Source organism: Xiphias gladius, chromosome 17 (assembly GCF_016859285.1).
Source record: "Xiphias gladius isolate SHS-SW01 ecotype Sanya breed wild chromosome 17, ASM1685928v1, whole genome shotgun sequence".
Taxonomy (NCBI): Eukaryota; Metazoa; Chordata; class Actinopteri; order Istiophoriformes; family Xiphiidae; genus Xiphias; species Xiphias gladius.
Window position 1 is genome coordinate 24,159,836 of NC_053416.1, and position 23,612 is coordinate 24,183,447.

At 38.7% G+C, this 23,612-nt stretch overlaps 2 protein-coding genes across 3 annotated transcripts; both read right to left on the reverse strand.

Annotated features, from left to right (window-relative positions):
• Positions 1-1,075: 1,075 nt before the first annotated feature.
• Positions 1,076-8,256, reverse strand: LOC120802391 (matrix metalloproteinase-18). Its single transcript, XM_040150147.1, has 10 exons — positions 8,119-8,256; positions 6,461-6,717; positions 5,551-5,699; positions 5,319-5,444; positions 4,218-4,379; positions 2,946-3,075; positions 2,669-2,805; positions 2,364-2,523; positions 1,420-1,520; positions 1,076-1,212 (listed from the first exon to the last, which is right to left on the reverse strand). The coding sequence occupies exons 1-10, from the start codon at positions 8,254-8,256 to the stop codon at positions 1,076-1,078; spliced, it is 1,497 nt and encodes a 498-aa protein (XP_040006081.1).
• A 4,843-nt stretch (positions 8,257-13,099) lies between these two features.
• Positions 13,100-23,304, reverse strand: acer3 (alkaline ceramidase 3). Of its 2 annotated transcripts, XM_040150150.1 has the most exons (11): positions 23,196-23,304; positions 20,379-20,489; positions 20,119-20,171; positions 19,845-19,897; positions 19,446-19,527; positions 19,300-19,335; positions 17,466-17,524; positions 17,237-17,338; positions 16,528-16,632; positions 16,398-16,443; positions 13,100-16,284 (listed from the first exon to the last, which is right to left on the reverse strand). In XM_040150150.1, the coding sequence occupies exons 1-11, from the start codon at positions 23,296-23,298 to the stop codon at positions 16,231-16,233; spliced, it is 804 nt and encodes a 267-aa protein (XP_040006084.1). In that variant the 5' UTR covers positions 23,299-23,304; the 3' UTR covers positions 13,100-16,230. The 2 variants fall into 2 exon arrangements, with proteins under 2 accessions (XP_040006084.1, XP_040006085.1); XM_040150151.1 differs by lacking the exons at positions 20,119-20,171; positions 23,196-23,304 and having other exon boundaries at positions 20,379-20,451.
• Between the last annotated feature and the right edge of the window lie 308 nt (positions 23,305-23,612).

Below are 23,612 nucleotides of genomic sequence, written 5' to 3' on the forward strand. Positions count from 1 at the left end.
ACAAACAAAAAAGAAAAACTCTCTACTTTGTTCCTTATGTTATGGTCTAATTTTTCATTACTTTTAATTAAAAATGGTGAAATTGTTATTAAAATAACAAAGAAATAATAGAAAAACACACAATCACGACCTGAAATAAAACATCCTTGGCAGAGGTAACAGCTGAAAAAGTTATTACTACATTAAATATTAGACACTTATATACTGGAAAGCAATCTTTCATTTGTTCTTTTCATCACTCTCGAACGTTGTCATTCTTACCCTTTTACTCGTATTCGACAATTTATTTATTTTAGTGTTACGTTTAGGTGCTTTTGTGAATGATATTCCTCAATCAACTCAGATTTTTCCAAGCCAGCCTGTCTTCAATAGTCTGACCCTTGACTCACAAACTCTCTTCTCAGGTTTTCCTACCTGATCAAAGAGCTGTGAGTCAGCTACCGGTGGTTATATTCCAGGCGGATATTTATTTTAATGGAAATCTACATTTCGGTCAGTGTTATGTAATAATGGGCCCTTAGAGGAAAAGTGAGGACTTTGTTTTGCAATGTGTTGTCTCAGTTAAATTAAGCAAAACCTGTAAATGCAGACACTCAGACAGAATGAATGTGTTGAATACACATTTTTTTAATGATGAATAATATAAACCTTAACAATTTTGTTCTCATAATTGCTGAGGAATAAATCACAGTGTCAAAAGATGGAACCATAAAATACATTTTGAATTTTGTGGATTATCTTTGGAGGAAGTGTTGTAGTTTCATTTAAAAACTAAACAAAAACAAAGTAGCAATATTCGTATATTTTAATCACATTTGTTACATCAACTCTAAAATCAAACACAACACAAAAAACTGTACTTTGATACAATCGGCAAACGTCATTATTACACATTATGTCACACACTGAAGTGACACTTTCAACCACTTCCTTTATTCATCAGTTCCTAGTTTTGTATTGGTTACATTGTGGTTATTACAGACGACACAATTTTGTAACACTTTTTATACATTATTCACACACAGAAGATACACAGCACCATCATCATCAAGGTACATAGAGTGTTTTCCTTCAATTATCTCCTCTCTGTCAGTATTTCATTGTGGTGCTTCTTGCATTCCAGCAGGTCATTAGCAGGGCTGGTGGACACGACGCGTTTGGAGTTGGCGTCATATTTGTACTGGATATTTCCCTTGAAGAAATGCACAAATCCTGTGGGAAATCAAGATTCATTATTGCACAGTATTTGTTTTGTGCCACAAAGCAATGTAGCAGAAACCCGGTGACACCATGTGTCAGTGAGAAATGCACTGTCAACTTCTTTTGATTACATTTAGTCAAATGAAAGTTTATTGTTAAAATGCTATGTGTCGTACTTTTTGTGAAACTGAAGGCAGAAAAGGAAGGTGATGTAACTACCCTCGTAGAGGACAGCTGCATCTATGGGAGCTGGAATCCCTGGCCACACTTGCTCTATGAGTGTCGGTGATCCCCCCATCATCATCTGCTGCTCATTGTACCTAGATATAGTACACAAAGAAAACTGGGTACAACTTTGTCTCTGTGTTTTCCTGCTTATAGGTTACAATACTACCCAGACATGTAGATCTTTTTGGGAGGCATCGTAAACCATCTGTGTCTTATGACAGCATTCAAGGCATTGTGATTGAACAACTTTAAAACCACAATGGATTAGAAATAGCCAAGTCAGTAAGAGCAAGCCATTCAGTTTACTAACACTGGAAATTTATAAACTGTCATTACATTAAACCATAAAAGGGAAGTAGGCAAAGAACTGTGGCAATATAATTATAGTTAATGCACCACTACGTGCATCAACTTTATTAGAATATGTGTGCCTGATGATATTTTTCAAAGTAAATTGTTTATGTTTGGCTTAATTTTACTGGTGGGCTTTTAGAAAAGTATTGTTAGTCAGTCTGTTTATCTATACCAAAGAGAGATTTCTGTTTGATCTAGAATTCACCCATAAAACCTGCCTCTTCACAGACCCCGAATTAACTCACGATTATCCAGATTGCTGAAGCATCAACAGCAAGAAGGGAACTACATGCTATCATTTTTATTTAGAGAGGTATTCCACCAAAGCTGCCTCGGTATGTCACATCTCCTCTCAAATTTGAAATGCCTTTTTTTTTTGAGACCAGATCTCAGGAGTAGTTCTACATTTTATAAAGATTCTTGTTTGCTTTCTTGCCTTGACTTGATGATGAGAAGATCCATAACACTCTCATTACTGTCTGCTCAGTATAAAGCTACAGCTAGCAGGTGGTTAGCCTAGCTTAACGTAAAGACTGGAAACAGGGGGAAACAGCTGTGGGAAACTGTAGGATCTTACATACTTCCAACACTCATGGCCAGTAAAGAACACAGTGTGGCGGTCATTTCTGAAATGAAGAGCAGCATCTACGGATTTTATTCTGGAGGGGAAGCCCAAGTCTGAGATGTTTCTAGGGAAACCCTCCTTGAGTTTTAGCTGGCTCAGCATCCAGTACTGATGACCTGAAAAAAGTGACTATTGTCAAAAAATTTTATATTTCATATCAACAACCCATTCAGGTATATCTGCTTTTTCATTAGAAAAGTCAATTAAAATGCATATACTACACAACTCACAATGCTCTTTTGGGATACTACTTCATTTTACCTTTGAAAAACACAACTTCATTCCTCTCCACATTCTCATAGACAGCATCCAAGAAAGGAGGTACACTGTCTGACCACAGACTGTTAATCAGAGTGATTCCTGTTTCATCAGACTGAGGATGTTTGCGCCACATAAATCTGAAAAGGCAGAATGTTATCTCAAATACCATTTCAATTACTGTTTTTTCCATTATCATTGGACCAAGGAGACACCAGGTGAAAATCAAGTCTGTCTGTCACCTTTCATAATGAAGACTTACTGGGGACAGTCTACGTACCTGTCTTTGAAAAACACGACCTCCTGTTGTAATTCTGTTACAGCATCAAAGGACAAATCTGGATCACATTTGTCAGGTGTTCTTGGAGGAGGCTTTTTTGAGAATAGTGAAGCAAAATTGGGACTGATACCTGCAGGCAAGTCAAGAAGGAAAGGTGCCTTTTTGACAGAAACAACAAGACCCTGTCCTTTGAAATGTACCCAACACATTCTTCTTTTTAAGTAAAGTCAAATAAAAGCTGCCTGACAAATGCAAGTATACTGTGATTTACAAAAATGTGTCATCTGCAAATAATCTCATCATTTCCAAACCAAAGTCACAGATGTCTGCAAGGAGTATAATATATCCATAACATATGATATGACCATGTTTTAATGAACATAACAAAATGTGACAATTACTGGACATTTCTGTGCTGTTTGTGTTACACTTTCCATCAAACATTAATTACTGCAAAACTTAGACAGAAACCATTGATGCTCTTTTCCATTTCGATGGTTCCTGCCACCAGATTTCATTCTCGCTTATCAGCTCTTTTATCAGCCTGTATGCTAGTTGTATCTGCAAAACTGAATGTAATAAACTGCATATGTTGATGTGATTTAACCAATATGCATTTATTTTATAATACAGCTGACTCTCTTTAAGATATACAGTATGTAATATACAAATGCTGTAGCTAAAAGGACTAAAAAGAAATGACAAAAAAAAAACATTTCAGGTAGTCATCTAAAATGGGTCAAAAGCTAATTTACCCAATAGCAGTTTTTAAAATAGTATAATGTAAGACCATGAGAATTTAGATTGGGCAATTAATCATTGACGCTGGCCATTATGCAATGACTTTACTGTCATTACAGCATAGATTTCAGCTGTGTAATGTTGAAACATTAGAAAGAGGATGCTATATTTTGTAGCTGTTTGGTCTAGTTTCCCATCCAACTGCTGTGTGAACAAACACATTGTTACAAACCACAGATTTCTGTGCGATTACTTAAGTGTCACGTAACTAGAATGGCGTGTAGGTATTTTACATGCAAAAACTTTCCAATATATATGTGTATGTGTGTATGCATTCAGTTTAAAATAGTGAATAAACTTTTGTTTGAGATCAAAGCTGAGATTGTAGTAATTAGCTCATACAATCTATCTCACAATGCAGTAAGGCACGTTTTCTCATTTTCTATTTGTCTGCTTTGGAAAAGAATCAGCAATCTTTCTCAGTCCAAACAGTGAAATAATGCTTCATCTTTTGTATCCAGCTAAACTCACCGTACAGGTGTTGGACGTCCTTGACATCGCGGAAGGAGAGCTGTAGCTCATAGTTGGAAGCAAAGTTATATGCTGGGTACATTATGGCTCCGGGGTCAGATGAGTGGGGCAGGCCAAGTGCATGGCCAAATTCATGGGCTGCCACAGCAAATAGGTTGAAACCTGGAGCAGGAACGCAAGCCATGTGAGGGCCTCATGGTATAGAACGATTGTTAAGTGGCACAAAAGACTTGACATACATGTGTGTAAAAATCTGTGGTTACTCCAGGTGTGGTTATTTTGATGCTCACATTCTGTTTCAACAAAATGTCATACAGTTTATGTGAAATCTTTACATTTAGAGCTTTACATTTTGCAAGTATTCTAATCAAGTTAAACTAATGGTTAGAAATTTTGCAAAATACGTTCATTTGCTTTCTTGCCAAAAGGTAGATGAGATGGATGCCACTAAATCGGTCCATTGGGGTTGAAGTCTAGATTAGCGTAGAATGAAGACTAGATACAGCGGGAGCCATGTAACCCATATACTGTAACCCCTGGAAAACCACGACTGGTCATTTTTCCACTTTAAGTGTTTGTATGCGTTAGACAAAAAAAATCGATTCTGTGTTTATTAGTGAGCTTTAGAGGTGCTAGTGGGTGTATTTTTTGTCGTTAGACAGAGTCAGCCAAACTGTGTCCCCCCCATTTGCAGTTTTCACATTCAACAGTTAAACGTGAGAACAGTATCGATCTCGCTGTTAAACTCGCTGTTAAATTGTAAATAAGAGTAAACCTCGAAATGCCACACTATTCTTTTAACTTGCACCGAAATTACACTAACCCTGTGTTTGCAGGTTTTACTTACACCTACGGTGGATCCTACATGTTGAGTACAGCCTGAAGACTGGGAAGTATACAGGTATGTTCCTGTGCCCTCTGAAGTAAAAGTGTCAAAAAATAGTTAATTTTAAATATTTCAATTAAGTGAGCTTAAGGCAGATGTTTTTTTTTAACTTTTGCACCGAGTCTTCCCAAAATGTTAAATTATTCCTTTAAGTCAACAAAATCCTACTGTAATTGTGAGAGATTTCTTTATTGTGAACTTCTTAACTCTAGTACCAGTAGAATTAAAGCTCCAGTCTTCATCAGCATCAAAGTGCACGTCTCCACCAACACCAGACCCAGGCAGAAAGGCATGAGCCAGGATTCCTCCTTTGCCATCGAAAGGTGAGCCATCTTTATGGTCTGCAACAAACAGTGCAGTTAACCATTACATTCAGTAAATCCTTTCTGCCGGTGTCAGGATTGCTGTGCCATGCTATTTGACTGAGGAGGTCTGTTTAGAGCTCACCACCATTGAGGAAGGAGATAACAATGTCAGCCTCCTTCCTGTTCCGTTTGCGAAATTCCATCGGTGCAACACTGGACCAGAGTTTCCATGCCGCCCGGAAGACTTTGTTAACCTTCGAGGCTGAGATGGGGAGGTTGGAGCCAGCGATCCTGAGGAACAAATATAGAATTTTACTGCTTAATTTAATTCATCTTTATTAATTTGACTGTGTTTAATGCTTTTTGTCTTTTATGTTTTTTTTCTCAGCTGATACAGCGAGAAGAGCAGAATAACCTTTGTGGCATGGCACTTGGGTTCATGCCAGTGGCATGCCTCTGTGGATGACAAGGACTGTCTGTCGGTCGGTCACTCCACTGCTTTGGTTCAAACTGAAATCTCTCAACATTGTCTCCAGAGAATGAATCCTTAAGATTTTGGCGATTCTCCAACTTTTCCTTTAGCACCATCTTGAGGTTGACATTTGTGGTTTTGTGTAAAAACGTCTTGACAGCAATTGGACAGATTGCCAATAAATTTGGTACAGACATTCATGTCCTCCTCATGTCAAAGTTTCAGTTTGTCCAACACTTGGTTTATGACCAAATACCTGGAAAAAGAATGATATTTCCATCAGCCTCAGCTGTACTTTGTTTTAAGTAGTAATTTGCAAATGTTAGCCCACTAACACACTGCACTTAAATGGTTAGCATACCTACTAAATATCAGAATGTCATTATTATCATTATTAACATGTTAGCGTGCTGATGTTAGCCTTTAGCTCAAAGCAATGCTTAAGTACGGCCTCACTGTGGTAACAGGATGCTCTTCATTGTTGCAGTCTGTGATTTAGCCTGATGGGTAGTGCTTGCTATTCAGGAAAAAAATCACATCAGTGCCATTCTTACTGCACTGCTTTCTGATCCTTTCTGACCTGTAGCTGAGGGTGTTCTTCTTCCAGCGAATTGTGTTTCCAAATCGTTCCACATCTGACAAACCACAGCGTGGCCTCTTCATAACTGCCAGAGTCTCTAGAGTTAGCTCTCCACTTGGAGGTAAACCAAAGAAACGCTGCATGCTCTGGAACTTATCACAGAGTCCAGTCTTCCAATCGGCATCTTCACTTGTGTCTGCAGTCCTCTTCTGTCTCTCTGACTTGGGCTGGTAGCCATAAAAGTGCCGCAGATATTCCTGAAGATGAGAATTCAGTGTGCAAAATGGTGTATTACTACAGTCGACTAAAAGGTAACAGATGTGTGCTGAGATTTGACTATCTATCTGTCAAGCTGAAAAGATGGTCACATCCTGACACAAGCAGCTTGAAAATAATTTTGGAAGGTTAACTCCATTCATGAAATGACTACATTCTTTACAGTAAACATTCCAAACACAACCTTTAATAACAGTACGCGGCAGAAATGTCACTGTACTCTTGTAATTGTAGGTGTCAACAACAGCCACACAAGGCCTAAAGATTCTGTAGCCTCTGACTGAAAACATGTGCACAGTAATCTTCATGGCCAGATGTTCTTTACTTTCTTTACGCTAACACCTCTGTAACCTCTGAGTGCTGACCGTTTGAGATTGATTTTTTAGTTGAACCCACGTGAAAAAAATGTCTGACACAGTCAACGAACACAGCACAGCCATGAGGGAGTTAATATAGTTTACAAAAACATTTTACTGAACATAAAAAATATGAAAAATCCATTGTGATCTCACTTAATAAAGCCATTATCATGATTTCACAGAAAAAGTTGAAGTTGGATTTCGAAAATTTAAAATCAAGGTCTTTCCAACATCATGCTGACATATAATGACAAGCTTGACAGTCACATTGCCACAGTATATTTTACTTGTACAATGATGTGACTAACAGTGACTCTGTGTGTGGCTGCGGTTGCACACATGTTTTGTCTACCAGTATCTCTGTTACCACAAGATGACACTGGCCTCGTAGACGTCAACTCCCAATGTTACTGCCCTCTTGAGATGTGAGTCTAGGAAGACTGAGAATGGAGCCAAGGGGCAGACATTCACAGTAAGACTTCATTAAGATCTCTATCAGCGCATCTCCTTCGACTTCAGGTCAGCTTTCAAGAGGGCAGAAATGTCAGACAGGTAGGTATGACCCTGAGTTTGCCTGCACATTGAAAAAACAGCGGGCTTACAGTATAACCAGTTTTCACTAAACAACGTAGATACGAAATCCTAGTCATTTAACTATATGAATATAACTTTTGATAATGTAGTGGTGGAATATTGTAATAATACCATGACATTCATCAGTTACTATCATGAGGAAAAAATGCCAATATAAAAGAGAATCAGTTACACCTGTAGTGTTTGTCTGTGTAACAAGCCAAGAACACAATAGTTTACACTGTATTACCCCTATAATATTCCCACTATATGTTAAAGTGTATCTCCACATAAACAATTCTACAAGCAATTTTTTATTGCCATAAATTTGTAAACCTGTGGAAAAGGATTTCTTGAGCCATATATGTGTTTTTCTGGAAGCAGAAACTCAAATCCTATCAGTGGGTGAACAGTAAGGTCATTAAATGCCATTTTTAAAGTGATAAATACCTCTGCAAACTCCTGGTCAGCTTCAGATGGTCCAGCATTGGGTTGTGTAGGCAGGTCTGGTGCCTGGACAGGCAGGCCCATCACAAGAGTCTGTCCGAGCATCAGAAGAGTCAGAAGACTCAACCAGAGCATCTTCATATTTGTCGGGCTGGAGTTCCAGCAAGGCAGTCTGTCTTGGAGCTGTGCAGCTGCTGATACACAGGGCTGTGTGCAAAGCTGCGGTGGGGACAACCTGTTAATTATGTGTGACTGCTCCTGTCCCAACAAGAACAGCAAGGTGACTACACACATAACAGGGTGTTCTTAAATGTCTCTTCAAAGAAAAATCAGACCCTTACATCGATCAGCCACAACATTAAATCAGTTTCCAGCTTGATTGTTGAGGCTGAATGGTGTATATATACTGTATATATATAGATATATGTATATGTACATGGTATATATGTTACTGTGAATAGCTAAGTGAGTAAAAGATGACCTGATTTTCATAAGGCACAAAGTTAAAGATGGAACATTTCTTTATTATTTTAAACATTTGGACTTGTTTCCAAGATGCATCAGGCTTGTTTAGATGTCCCCTTGCAAACTTACTGAACTGGTGAGGATGCAGGAAAGGTTTTCTTCTGATGACTATTCTATGAAGGTCATATTTGTGCAGGTGTGGCTCCACAGTAGAACAGTGCACCACCACAGAGTCTACTAAATCTTCCTAAAGGTCTTTTGCAGTCAAACAGAGGTTTTAATTTGCCTTTCTAGTGATCCTATGAGCAGTTCCCCCAGAAAGTGTTCTTACATCCAGCGTTCCTGTTACCTGCCGTTTCTTAATTATATTATGAACTGAGGAAACGCTTTGCTAGCTTCTTAAAGCCAATGGATTGTTGGAACAAGGTTCGAGGAGTCAGAGTATTTATAAAGCTTAAACCTTTCCTAACATAGGTTTTGAAAAAGCTATATGCTTAACAAGTTAGTTAAGGTCTGAGACCTTGGTTAAAGTTATCTGAGAGCTCAAATCTCTCCAGGTACTCAAACGTTTGTATTGTACTCCTCTCCAAAAAATAATATACTAATTTGACTTAAAATGTTGAAAAGAATTTTTCTTGGAGATCGCGTCATCTTCTACTCAATTATTCACAGTAACAGAAATGTTGACAGGGGTGCCCACCTTTTCATGCCACTGTATAAATATATATATATATATATATATATATATATATAAAATTGTGTGTCATCTTTTATTTGTTTAATAAAAAATTTGCAGTTACAATAACATACTGTATAGTAACATATTTGTATAGTTGGACCCATGATGCAGTGGATTTGCATATTTGAAGTCTTATGGATCATTACAAGGTTATTTTATGGTGGCAAATAATTTAGGTGTTTAAAACTCAGACACTCTGGGTCATAGCCTACAGACGTGAATTAATTATAGTCTCTGCCTGTACTGACCTGTCTGCAAGGTGGAAAAAAATACTGATTTATTGTGCTGCATTCTTTCTTTCTTTCGCAGGTAATGATCCTGCTAAATAAGGAAATTCTCGAATATAATAATAATGATACTGGGTATAAAGACAATAAATCAACTAGAGGTCTGATGTAGTTTGAACTGTAGAAGTATTTAAAGTTTGATTGATGACTTGGACGCAAAGAGAAGTATAGGTGATATGTTGCACTGATACGCTGCTTTCAGGGGACTAGATAGCAAAGGCCGGTTATTGTGATACTGTTAGAGGTGTCCCTCATGATGGAAGAACTCTACAGGTCTTAGGTGAAGGTGCTGTGCCTATGACATGTTAGACAGCAGCAAAACATGGCCATCGTTTCCTACAAGTCTAGAAAGCCGCAAGCCTATACACAGCTGTCTGCTTCACAACACCGATTAAGGATGTGCAGTACAGACAGGTAGTTGTACAAGTGTAATGCAGTACTATGAGTTTAATGCAGTACTCGGCTTTATGTTGTCTCGAAACTGATCTGAGATACATCTGTGTATTGGTGTAGCCTAACCTTAAAGATGAGCTGGTAAGAGATCTATGATTGGTTGGCTGGAAACTCCAAAAATCAGGGCTGATCAACCAATTCAAACACTGTTAATTCAGAGAAATGTGGTTAGCAAGCTCGTATTCTCAATATTCGGGATTATTCATTCCAATTGAGCTAAAACCAATTCAGTTTAAAAATCTATTTCGTGCCCCAGCTAGATCCTTTTACTGTGCATGGCAGTGTCAGTTGGTTGTTCCACCATTTTGGAACAGACTGAAACTATTGGCTGGTTGTCACTAAATTTTGTACAGACATGTTCATTTTGTGCAGCTCTTTCTGGAAGCACAAAAGGCTTTATACAACTTTTTTTTCAAATTGTTCAGTTTCCCTTGAACTTTTCTTCTACTGCTGAAATCACAACAGAAACTAAATTGGTCCAATACTGTGGTTCACAGTAAATGCCTGCAAAACCAATGTGTAGTGCTTTTTAGAAAATGTTAGCTTGCTAATGATAAACCAAGATGGTGAACACAGTAAACATTATTCCTGCTAAATATCACCATGTTGGCATAGGGATGTTAGCATTTGTATCAAAGCAGATGACTGCAGATGTACTCTTGTTGATGTCTCTCAGTTTGTCAACCAAGAAATTTATCTTCAGTGTGAACTGCTGAAAGTCTGGCTGCATTATAAAAGACAATCGAAGTAGGCAGGAACTAGACTAAGTAAACTAATACTAACTTCCTACATTGTATGTCTTCTCTTATGTCACTGTAACGATAACTGCCAAAAACTAAAGCAGGAACCTAAAGTGCAGTTAGAAAATAGGGAACAAAGAATCGCGCTGAAATTCTTACAAATTGCACTGAACAACTGTACCCATTCTACCCAAAAGTGTACAGTAATATTTAAAAGAGTAAACAAAATTGTCATATGTCATGTGTTTCAGCCGTGACGTTAAACCAGCAGCCTTTCAGCACATGTCTACATTCAGCTGATCAGCCTCTTTGGCAAAATGGACATTCCCAGCATGAGTCATCTCAGCATTGACAAAGCATCACCCAGATTAAGTCTGTTCTACAGCTGGGACACAAACCTGAACCAGGAACAACACCTCAATGAGTGAATTCAGTCTAAAAAATGGAAAACCAGCAAGACCTGCTTATGACACTCGATCACACATCTCGACACTGACTCACAATCCTCTAGCTGTCCCTACAGGTCAAAACTTGATTTGTTGTTTCCATGGAAACCTATAAAATTATATGAATGAAGTGCTGTTGTTTTGCTCTACCTGAGTGATGATTTAAAGTTATAGTTCTCTCTCCCAGATACTGTATGATGTTTTTTTCCGCCTTCATACAGTATGGTTCACGTTACATGGCATACTGCTCCACCTGATCTTCAAGCGAAAATCTTTTTGAAAAGATTTGAACGTGTCACACGTGTTAATCACTGGCTTTGTCATCCTTTTGTCAACATAAGGAGGAAGAGATAGATGTTTACACTGACCAACAGGTGTGCCACCAACTATCGAAATCCTGACTTTTCCATGAGTGTTTTGAATTGAAAAGTCACGTTTACATGCCAGCCAAAACAGAAAGAGGAAGGGGATTTTTTCAGATTGGTCACCATATTTAAGCGGGGTTTTCCTCCTTTTCTCAACACGCTAATGAAGATGTCTCAAATACATCCATAAGGCTGTGCCAGGGTGGGTTTAAATGTGTGTTTAAGCCAGAACTTACTGTCTCTGTAAAGTCCAGGATTCCTCTCTCTGCTACATAATCTAATTGACAGTGTGTGTGTGTGTGTGTGTGTACTATGCTATTTATGCATAGCCTGATTGATGCGTGTACAACAAAATGACATTATCTGGAACAATGAATGACAGTTCTGTTTATTATAGCATACCATTTCCAAAATCCTGTTGAAAATAACTTGAGAGTGAAAGGATGTGTTTGTGTTCACAACTGTCAAAAACATAACAGCACTTATGGAATATTCAGCACTGACTGCTTTCACAGAACAGTGTTTATGTATGATACCCAGAGGAATGTGACCTAAAGACGTTGTAATTATTCCTTGTCAAAACTTGCTCTTCTTACAGTACACCGGAAGATGTCAAGAGACCCTGACCGTCAAGAACAATTGCAGCCAAATAATTTTGTACATACTGCATGACAGTATACATGCTTTATTTTACACGTCCTGGTTTGACTCCTCCTGCTGTTGGAAACGTAGGATCACAAGTTTAGAAGACGAAGAAGGTGGATAATGTGTTACCCACATTGTACTATGCGCTCTTTTTAAAAATTATTTTACTGATGAATTTACAGTTTAAACCACAGATAATTTAAAAATCTTGGCAAAGACAAACGCATTCAGAAAAACTTGAGACATTCTTAAGTGTTTTGAAAGCAAGATGAGGATAAGGTATATATGGCACTAAATATCAAAACCCTTACCACATCACAGATACAGGCTGAAATTCTCCCATTAAAAATCTGCCAAAAACACTAGCGGGCAGAAGTTTTACAACTCCTCCATTTCTCCAGTATTTACTGAAATTTAAACAGTGAATGTCTCAGTGTTTCTGAAATTAAAGCATAGAACAAATAAATCATACATATGAATTCTAAATTGAATCTAAATATTTGACTCATACAGCAGCTGAACACTCTCGAGACGTTCTGTCTACAATGGAAATGAAACATTGTCTGAAAAGTTCTTCCCAACACTTTTACAGAAGTTCTCACAAATGTGTTGCACTTGCAGGTTGCTTTGCTTTCACCTTCCGTCCGGTTCATCCCAAACCAGCTCCGTGGGGTTTAGGTCTGGAGACGGTGCTGGTCTTCCATCATGAGAAGCCATCTCACCAGTCCTACTTCCTGGGGTAGTGTTGTTCTAATTATGCATCAGAGTGTGTAGTCTTTTGTACAGACAGAGGGTTTGGAACTGATCAACAGAAGTTGGGGAACCTTTAGGAATTGTTTGCATTAACCTTCGTGGCTTCATTTACTTCCACTGCTGGAAGAAATCAAACAGGTGACTACAATGTTAGGAAAAGAAAGAACAGCAGGGAGGGGGAAGGATCAAAAGTTTTAAAACAGTATTTCCTGAAATTACTCACAGTTTCGTGAACCTCTACATAGAGTGGGTTGCACTGTGTGGTGAGTGGGTTGCAGAGTAATGCTGTACGTCAAGCATGACTCTCAGTCAGGAAAACTACCCTTATCAATATCAGTCTGAGGAGTGTTATGGAAGAATGCCAGTGCCAGTAGTGTGCAGTGTGTTTGTGCCACTGCCAGTAAACAATTGCCACACCTTCAAGTTGTATGAATAATAACATCATGTATAATAATATGAGGCTATGCCAAAGGATTCATGAGTTATATGTTAGCATTTCAATGGTTGTTGACACTGCAGCCTTCTGTGTCATACTCAAATTGCATCCATTTGTTGTAGTTGGCTGGTATGAGCAGAAAAGAATCAACATCTTATAAACATGAAATGAAATACAGCGTCTGACACATTTTCTTTTATTTGACAATACAGGGCATCATTAAAAACTGGCACATGACCAAAGTTCAACGAAAATTTGCTCTTCTGGCCTCAACAAGTAAGTATTATCACTTTCAGCTACAGTTAACATTATTAGAACAACCTGTCACTAAGTTGATGGACACACGACATGAACGGTAGGCCAAAGAATCAGGCACAGACTTTGCATCAGAAGCTGTTACTGTTCGTCCTCCTGATGCTTTAACTGCTAATAATTGGGGGAAGGGCACATTGGAAAAACAGGAGGGACAACTTGAAAGGTTTATCACAAACATCAAGGCAACTTGGATTACACTGCAAGGATAACAATAAGGCACCCTCTTTGACAACTGCTCACTTCTACTGATGAACAGTAATAACATACACTGAAGGTTCCAAACATACATGAGCGACGTTAATACATGTCTTTCACTGATTATACTTATGTGCTTATGAATGTTTGTAACACTGGGTTGAAGCAGTTGTTATACCCAAGCATATTAGAGTTAGTTACACAGTGTGTATGCATAATGAAAGCTGTGTTGTCTCAGGAAATGACAGAGCACACAGCAGTTTAGGAGGCCACACAAATGCAGATACCTCAATACGACACTAATGTTGTGCATCTTCCAGTTTATCGGTTACTCCAGGTTCTATTGTTACCATTACATATCCACGATTTCACAGTAGCAAAACAAATACGGTAAATAATGAGCCCTTCATTTAACACCACAGATCCAGTACATGAAAACTGAGGCAAAGAACCTAAGCGTTTTACAGTAGGTAGATAGTTTTTCAGTGCACTATGGCATGCTTGGCAATGTCTGAAATAAGCTGGAAATTTCTGCCACCTAGTGGTTGTATCATAAACTGCTTCACAAAGATATTACTCTGCAAGGTATGTATGTACCATCTGACTCGTCATCTAGATGCAATGGTGTCAATAAATAAAGAGAAAGGGACTAATAAATAACAGAGTAATAAATAAAATGTAGTAGTACTGTGGAGAGACGTTGAAGTCTTAAGTACCTGTAGATAAAGGGATTTCAAAACTTCTGACTTAAACGAAGTAAAGTATTGTTTCATATGAAGGGGGCACATTACTGTTTACCATTGCAACAGATATTAAGGAAGCAGGAAGAAAAACACTAATCAGAACTGGCTGTGTCTATTTCCCCATTCAGATATGTTCCATTCATTCAATCGGTGCTTTGACTGAATATGTACAATTACAAGTAGTAAATGTGTTTCTTTAACAGGTATTCTTTGTTAGCTGGCTTAGTTAGCTGGGTTTCAACTATTAGCATTTTACTGTTACTGCCCTCGATGCTAACTGAACAAATCAGCTGCAGTAATCTGGCCACTGATAATGGCTGGAGATAGATGACAGGCACATTGACTTAGTGTATTTCCAGTGATATTTCTCTATGTTTGCATTATTTGTGCCTAATTACACCCTCGAGATGCTGGTCAATTCCAAAAAAGTGGTCTCTAAACTAAACAAGCCCTAAACACCCATCACAAAACCCCTGTGTGCTTGAAAGGTGGCTCTCAAGTCCTCGTCCTTCACAGACCACAAATTGTGGTGTATCACTTGAAACAACTGTGAAAGCATTGTAAGTGTCCAGAAAGCCTTGAGATGTAAAGAATGGTCCAACTAGCTCTGTATGACTGGGCAATGTTTATCCCAGTCTTCAACAAAATTAAAACTCAGTGTAATGATGTTTTGTAACAAAACTATATGTAAGCACTGCATTTCTTGTTTGTTTATAGTGAGGTAAAACATGAACATTTCAAACACCCAGAGCAACTTTGGCAACAACATCAAAAAAGAAATTAATAATACCATTCTTGCCATGTTTTGATAGGAACATTTCAAGTAAAAAATTAAGGCTGGCCAAACAAATGAATAAGGATCTTCTAGTCAAGAAAGCTGAGCTACAATAACACAGTACCACTTTCACTTTCCAGCTGGTGGTTACTATCCCATATGTAGCAAGCATATCCAAGAACAATATGATACTCCTTGAAGAGGGATATGACAACACTGGAGTTGTAAGCACAGCTCCCCCAGCCACTTGTAAAACTACACATAAGCATTAGTCTTCTTAATACATTAGTTTAAGGATCTATTTAAATAGCTTCAAGCTTAGGAGGTTCAAAGTCTGACAGAATCGAATATACAACGATAAATATGCCAATGTGAATGCGGAATTAATGACAGTTTTCCCTTGTCCCAAACCCTAATCAAGCGAACATCCATAACCCCTTCAACAGTTATCACTGCAGTGGACTACTAATGAAGGAGCAAATGAAATGATTACATTTCAGTAAAGTTACAGAAAAGCTAGTCTAATAAATTATGATTGCTGAGAAAAATCTTCCATTTCTTAAAACAGGAATCAGTGCTATACTGTACTTAGTAAATCGCCACAGTGCAGAACCAAGGGCTCCCTGGGGTGGTGTCTTGGGGTCCACCTGCCCCCTGCATGTGGGCTGAGTTCCCAGCAGAGGGCATTGGCAGGTCCCTGCGCGATGGTGTTGGGATATGGCAGTCACCATCCTTCAGCTGGTACCCATCCCTTTACTTCAGCTCGTCTTCTGTGGTTCAATGTGCAATGTGGGCCAAACTCCACACAGAAACTGAACAAGGTTAGGATAGGACAGGACAAATAAATAAATGAATGATTAAATAAAATACTTAATGACGATAAATAAAAGCTACAATATATGCAAGGGCTAAGAGCTAGACATACCTTTACTTTTGGTCTGTACTTGAGGTAGGTTGACCTGATTTGAAGGCTAAAAGAAAACAAACATTTCACTTCAACGGCATGAGCATATCTCACCACAACAACACTCACTGCAGCTGTAGTAGAAGCTTACCTGAGAAGTATGTGCAGGTAGGATCCCAAGCCTGTGAAGATGTGCCACCAGGCATGGAATTGTGTTACTACTCCAACACCAGGGGGCAGTGTTTGTCTACTGGCTCTGAGATACAAAGAAAGTGTTGACCCAACAAATTAAATAAATGACAGAACAAAAAAATATATCTCCTACAGTATGAAATTCCCCAGAAGAGGGTGCTAATACTTATAAATGTATTGTTTTAAAAATGTTTGTTCTGTATAAATGAAACCTAAACACGGATCATGCATTTTAGATAAAACAAGTTTCTTATTCCTCATTAAATGAGCTGGTACATTTCCAAGACTGACATTACTTTGAGTTTGCCTGACCTGTCCTTGTGATGACAAAAATGAATTACGTTAATGATTCTAAGTGCTAAGCGAAAAGCTTCTTCAGTTCAGAAAGGAAGAAGCTTTTTGAAGGAGAGGTGAAACGTCTTCAAGAACCCTGCCTCCGTATTGCACTTAGAAATGAGATGACCTGGATGAATGAGAATCTTCACAGATGTACATTAATGTTGTGATGTCACATAAAGGTTAATATCAGTGACAGATGATGTGACCATTTTCCATGCCACTGATCCTAAAAGGACAATTAACTTTGCTCCCAGAATTGTATGAATTAACTTTGTACAAGTTACTCGTAATAACAAGACCCTTAGTATTTTGCCACCACAAATCCTCACCTCAATGAGTCACAGAAGATATTGTCAATGTTCCACAGTAGGAAACCTAACATAAAGATACCTAAGGAGGTGTAACACAGCGGTCTGAGCCACGGGTACACCCTAAAGTTGAAACAAAAACAACAAAGAAAATCCTTTAGCAAGTTGTTACTTCATTGAATATTAATGAACAACAGTTCTGTTGATATGGTAATGATTTAAATTTGAACGGTACTCTTGGAAAACTTACCACGTAACAATGAAGATGGATCGCATGACGAGGCAAGCTACTAGAGCACCGTACATGACCTAAAAGAAGGGGCAGTTATTTGGCTTTGAAACACTGTGAGAACTCACGGAGCAAACATTTGACCACTATTTACAATTTTTCATCAAATCACCAGAGCTCACAGTGATGACTTTTAATTGCTGAATATCAGGCAGCCTAAGCTGTACACTGAGACTTATGCTAATACAGCCTGCTCACAGAGTCTTGCACAGCCTTTCCAATAGAAGCAAAGTTGTCACTAAAATGTTCTTCAATCTAACAATTATGCGTACTTTAATGTAATATACAGCCAGTAACTAGAGGGCTCTTTATTAGCGCTATAGATGTTGAGTCTTTTTACAGGATAAATATGATAAATCAGCAATCTGTAAATTCTATCTGCTACAGTAGATCAGTGTTTCCCAACCTGGTGTCTGGGAGCCCACAAGGGATACTAAGATAAATTCTAGCAAAAGCCAGATGATTAAAGGAATAAGAGCATTTTTCTGACTCTTCATGAATTTTTTCTTGTGAAATACTGGATAATTTCCCATTGCCATTGCCATTTTATTTTCACTTCATTATGTGTTTGATTTGGGGAAATTGTGGTGTGGATTCAGAGCTCAGAAACAATATATAAAGGGAACTCCACTCTTTGGTTGAACTGCAAACAACTCGTGTCCACACAGGGTCATAAGCTACTCATATAGAAAGTCGCCATTTGAACCAAGCTCTGCGTACGTTGATGGCTCCCTGTACTCCACCAGGAACAGTATCGGTCTCGATATGAACCGCCACAGAGCAGTGTGATCAGTAAACAAAGTCAGCTTCAAAGGGTAAACAAAGGCACTTTTGTCACTTTGTCCTTACTACTGTAATGCAACAAACACATAATGTGAGAGTCTACGCAGGTATAGACAGACACTGGGTATAACAGAGGCTTTTGTACTTCTCTATCAAGACTTATTTGGGTACTTTATTTGTTTAGAGTTATGAGATTTTTATTTCTCTTGGCAGTAAATGCTAACTGTGGCTTTATCTCATAGCTAATGTTTAAGTAATGAGCTTAGCTCGTAGCCCACGTTCACACCGAAAAAACTTAGGCCTTCTCGTTTATTTCAGTGCCCCCACCCTCCACCCCCTCCATGCTGTATCATGCAGCAAAAAAGTTGGATCAGGTTAAACTTTTGCTGCAATGCAATGTGATGTCATTCGACAAGGCACTGCGCCGGCCACTCACATACATGTAAGCGCACATTCCTGGCTGATTACTTTGTAACGTGTACGCTGTATTTCTGCTGTTTACCTCGAGATCATTGCGACAAAAGATAACACGGTCACTGCTTTGATATCTTTCCAGAGCTGTAAAACCCTGTCTGTGAGTATTACACACCACTGTGCTGTGTTCTGGCATCAATAAGCTTTTAAACACATAAATCAGTTCATCCAACTGGACTTCTCTGATGGAATTTTGTTTTCTCACTGAAAGAAAAAAAAAAAAGCAGCACTTTTTTCAGTGTGAAAGCAGCCTTAGAGTCAGCATTTTTTCAAAAATACAACACCTTCACAAATATCTAACTGATCATTAACAGGAAAATAAAATGTCATTAAATGGTGCCATTTGCTTATCTGCTTTGATATGAATTCTTACTTTAGCGTACATTTAACAACCAGCATGCAGCAAACTAAGTGTTGCAAGCTGTGTTTGAAAACCTGATGTTTACACAAGGTAAAAATGACTTAAGACACACTGAGCCCTAACAGCAAACAATGAGCAATCTGAGCCAGGTGACCATAAAACAGGGCACTCCCTTACCTGGTGAAACACTGGCTCCTTCCACTGTAAGTATACCTACAAAATATAAATACAGAAATTACTCAGGAGGATCTGATGGATGTTGTGTTTAATCTACAACATGGTACAAAGTAAAAATTCACGTTGCAGTGAAAGTGAACACTCACCACAGTGACTGAGACACTGAAGATGAATAATAATGCAATAGGAAATAAACTAATGCTGTTCTCTTGTTTGAAGCACTCATATCTGAAAAAAAGAAACAATTATGTTAATCTGACACGTTCAGTTTGAATAACCATAAAGAACGGAGAGCAAATAACAAGCTGAACTGAAGTGGAAAGCGCTACACTAGTCCAGTTTAGAATCAGTAGCTCCATTACATACAGTAGACTCAACAGCCAAGAAGATGACACAGTGTACTTTCTTGGAATGGATCAAGTGATAAGGGATAAGGGGATTCACTGGTGCAGTTTACAGGCACAATCACATTAAATTTGTTCCCAGTGACAATCAGACTTTAGAGGTCTTCAACAGCAATAAATCTGAAAGGTTAAGCCACTTACAGACAGTAGACAAAGACGCATGTACTGTAAATCATTGGCAACTCGTCCAGCAGCTGCAGACGAGAACATAGAAAAAAAAAAACCATATGACTACATCACTGTAAGATGTTGTTACTACATAATTTAGCATTACATTAAGCAACAGAGGTTTGACCTCATATTTCCAGCAATGATACTGATTCATGCAGAGAAGGCAGAAATTAAGATATTAAAAAATAAGATAGTAAAAGATAATGTGCACATATTCAGATTTCATTGTAACACTGTAGCCCACCTGCATCTCATATAAAAGCGTCATGTGGAAGCACCAGGAACCAACACCAACGGCTGGGTGACACACAATCCCCCAAAACATTAAAACCGAAAGTCAAGACATTCTTGTATGTATGCATTATGATATGATGGCATCAGCAGTTAATACTGTACAACTGCAAAAGCTGTTGTCAATAACTACGAAATGTAACCACGGTCAGTGTTTGCTTCAGTATTTTCACAAATGTAGAGCCAGGTAAGTTGTGGTTAGAAGGGACTAACCTGCTAGTCCGAGGAAAGAGCAGATGTAGCGAAACTCGAGGCCGTCACGAAACGTCTGAATGGCCCCACAAATGGGAGGAAGAATCATAATCAGGTTGCTGACAGTATTCCCTGTTCAAAAAGACACCAGAGATGAATTAGAGCCAGATGACATGATCTGTGCAAAGTTTTGAGAGCTAAGAATGCCTCTGTGATTGGGTGACATGATGGCAGTGAGATTCCAGTGAGAATGCTATCTTATTGCCGAAACCTGATCACTGCACTGGGAGTTCCCGCACACACCTCTTCTGCTATGTTTGTTGCCACAAACAATTTTCTATTATATCAATGAAACTGAATTTACAGCACTGACATACTTCAATTACTGTGTATCTGTCATTTTAACTATGTTATGCTGGTAACAGTAGTATTTGGTTTTGCAATTAGAAGTAATGGATCGTAAATGATGGATGGACTCTAATGCCATTTTTCTATGGTTTTCGAGCTGCAGTGATGAGTTGATTAATCATTTACACAACTGACAGAAAATGAATCAGTTACTCTTTTGAACAGTGACTAATTGTATAAGTAATTTTTCAATCGAAAATGCCAAAATTGTGTTTGTTCCAGATTCTCAAATTTGCAAATTAGTCGCTTTTAGCTAGAAAACTGAATATTTGCAGGTTATGGACTGTTGGTTGGACAAAACAAGATGTGATGAAGAGCGTTTGGCTCTAGGTTATTGTGATTGACATATTTCACTGCTTTCTAATGTGCTACAGACCAAACGATTAATCAGTTAATCAAGAAAACAATCAGCAGATTAAGCGCTAATGACAATAGTTGTTAGTTATAGCCTTAATTGTTATACCATGTGTTTTTCCACTATTTTTGTATTGCACTGTTTGTACTGTGGCCTAGAGTTGAACTGGTGTTTGTGTATGTAAACCTCCCTCCCCTAGGCCTTATCATCGGGCTCACAGGTAACCCAATAAAACAGCTCAACACCGATCCTATCCTTGCTCATTCTGGGTTTGGTGATGTGCAAACTCAGGCTTGGAAAACAATCAGGCTCACCAAGATTTTAAGTTGTTTGAAAACTAATACTGCTTACTAGCATGTTCATAACCAATAAGACACTTTCCTTTTATCTGCTGATGTCTGATAAAAGTGACCATTTTTAAATGTTTGAACCTTGATTACGGATAATAAATGAACAAAAACCAAGAACTCTACAGCACGTGAATGTTTTGTTTTCACATTTCAATGTCAACTTCAAACAATGTGATGAGAAGCCTGTCCCCAGTGTGAGAAACTCTTTATAAACTCCCTCTGTGTCTGCTTCTACCGTCACCATGTGCTGATGTTTTAAAAAGAGAGATCGTGCACAAAAGCAAAAGCAATAAGGATTAAAATCGTGGCGGTGTCTCTTTTCCACATGAACAATGCCACATTCCAACCATTGTAACCTGAATCACCGTTTAAATGCCTAACAATTCCTCTGTGGCGGAAAACAACAATCTAGCCAGGCCAGCGTGTGTCATTTGTGCTAACAAAAGCTTCAACTGTCAGTATCCTAGATATGCTGCATTCACATCAGTGCCAAAGTTTATACACATTTCAATGAAATGAATGAATAGAGTAGGCCTAAAATATGTACTCCACCACTAGTGGCTTAAGATTTTATAGTTTTTAGGATAAGAAAATGAAGTGTATGACACTACAAAGGCCTTTTAGCATGGATATAATATAAAGAAGATAAAAAAGCATTCATCTTACTAAACTCTGACCCCTTGGCTCGAGTTCATCTTTGACTAACTGTTGCATCACTTAATACCCTGAGAGCCAAAGACAACATGACAACAGCAAATGGAAGGTGGATTCAGATTCCCACACATACTGTGCAGTGAAATTTTGCCCTCAAAAGTTTACCTTTAATTCTACAATGAAGACGACTAAGATACATGTAGTTGAATGTCAAGTTAATGTAACAGCGTTTTCTTCTTTGAAATTGCTTTCTAATGTATCACCAATTAATACATGTGCTGTAAATGGGACTGGGGTACAAATGTCCACTTCTAAGATCTTCGAATGGCTGCACAATAACGAGTAACTTTAAAGTATCCATTTCAGTAGGGATGTTTGTCCAGTGTAGCTTGGCTAGGAGCTTCAGAGGGAAAGCATGTGTCACTGCGTGCCAGTAGCTGTGCCAAGCTGTGCTACAGGCTAGCATTCTGAACAGTGTTACTCTGCTCGAAGATACTGCTTCCCGAGGAACCAGTTGTTATCGTTAAACAAAGATAACAGGCGCCCGAAAGAAAGAAGGAAATGATTTATCAAGTTTCAAGGGGTAGCTTTGAATGACTAAGGCACCATGTGAAGGGAAACACCCAGAGCCGATTTGAAATACAAATTACTGGTAATGTGGAGAAATATTAAATTTTGACATGTCTATGACAACATTAGCTAACACTTGCTGCACCGTGCGGAATGATAACCTTCGGGAAAGCTATATGCAAAACAGCTCGACCCAGAGCAGGTCGGCTGGTTCTATCTTCGCGGCAGCTTTTCTTTTCCCTTTACAGCTCTAACTTTAGTCAATTAAATGCCGTATGAGGTAACATTTGCCTCAATCTAAGTGAGCGACAATTTATAGTAGCCGAGCACCATCACACATATCCACTACATTATTATCCCAGCCGCTGCTCATTCTTCATGTTTACGTTATTCGGGAGCTACTGTACGTACACAGTATGGCCGTCCTCCCCAAAGGCCTCCCTTGACGTGCCCCCAAACACACTATTTGTTGCGTAAATGATGCAGTGGCATTTTACTCACAAAATTCCGCGATGTAAAAAGAGACGACATAATTTTCTTCGCACCAGTCCAGCGTCGAGGTCGGCCGCCCCCAGTATCCTTGTCTGTCTATCGAGGGAGCCATGATGGAAGAGGAGGAAGCTGTGGGCACTAACGGATTTGTAGTCCCATCACGGCGCGAGCACTCCCCGAGCCCTCCTCCTCACGCGCGAGGGAGAGGCAGATAACAGAGTCCAGTCCAGCTGTTGTTACAGTAGATTAACTATTTTTAAAACAGGAAAACAATGCAACACCTTATCAGTAATTGTAGAGTATTAGCTACCAGTAGCACCAAGGCGAAGATTACTGTTGTGTAACTATTAGACATTTTGGTGCCCTGGACTAGACGTTCCAGTCCTTATAGTTGATAGTTCATGACGATTCTAATCATGTTAGTAT

Excerpts from the sequence above, each read along its gene's own strand:
- LOC120802391 (XM_040150147.1), bottom strand. The coding sequence starts at position 8,256 with ATGAAGATGCTCTGGTTGAGTCTTCTGACTCTTCTGATGCTCGGACAG. Across the intron at positions 5,445-5,550 it reads TATCTCCTTCCTCAATGGTG|ACCATAAAGATGGCTCACCT; the intron begins GTGAGCTCTAAA and ends TGTTTGTTGCAG. Across the intron at positions 2,806-2,945 it reads GTCGTGTTTTTCAAAGACAG|ATTTATGTGGCGCAAACATC; the intron begins GTACGTAGACTG and ends CTGCCTTTTCAG.
- acer3 (XM_040150150.1), bottom strand. The coding sequence starts at position 23,298 with ATGGCTCCCTCGATAGACAGACAAGGATACTGGGGGCGGCCGACCTCG. Across the intron at positions 19,898-20,118 it reads CGCTTTTATATGAGATGCAG|CTGCTGGACGAGTTGCCAAT; the intron begins GTGGGCTACAGT and ends TCTCGTCTGCAG. Across the intron at positions 16,633-17,236 it reads ATCTTCTGTGACTCATTGAG|AGCCAGTAGACAAACACTGC; the intron begins GTGAGGATTTGT and ends TTTGTATCTCAG.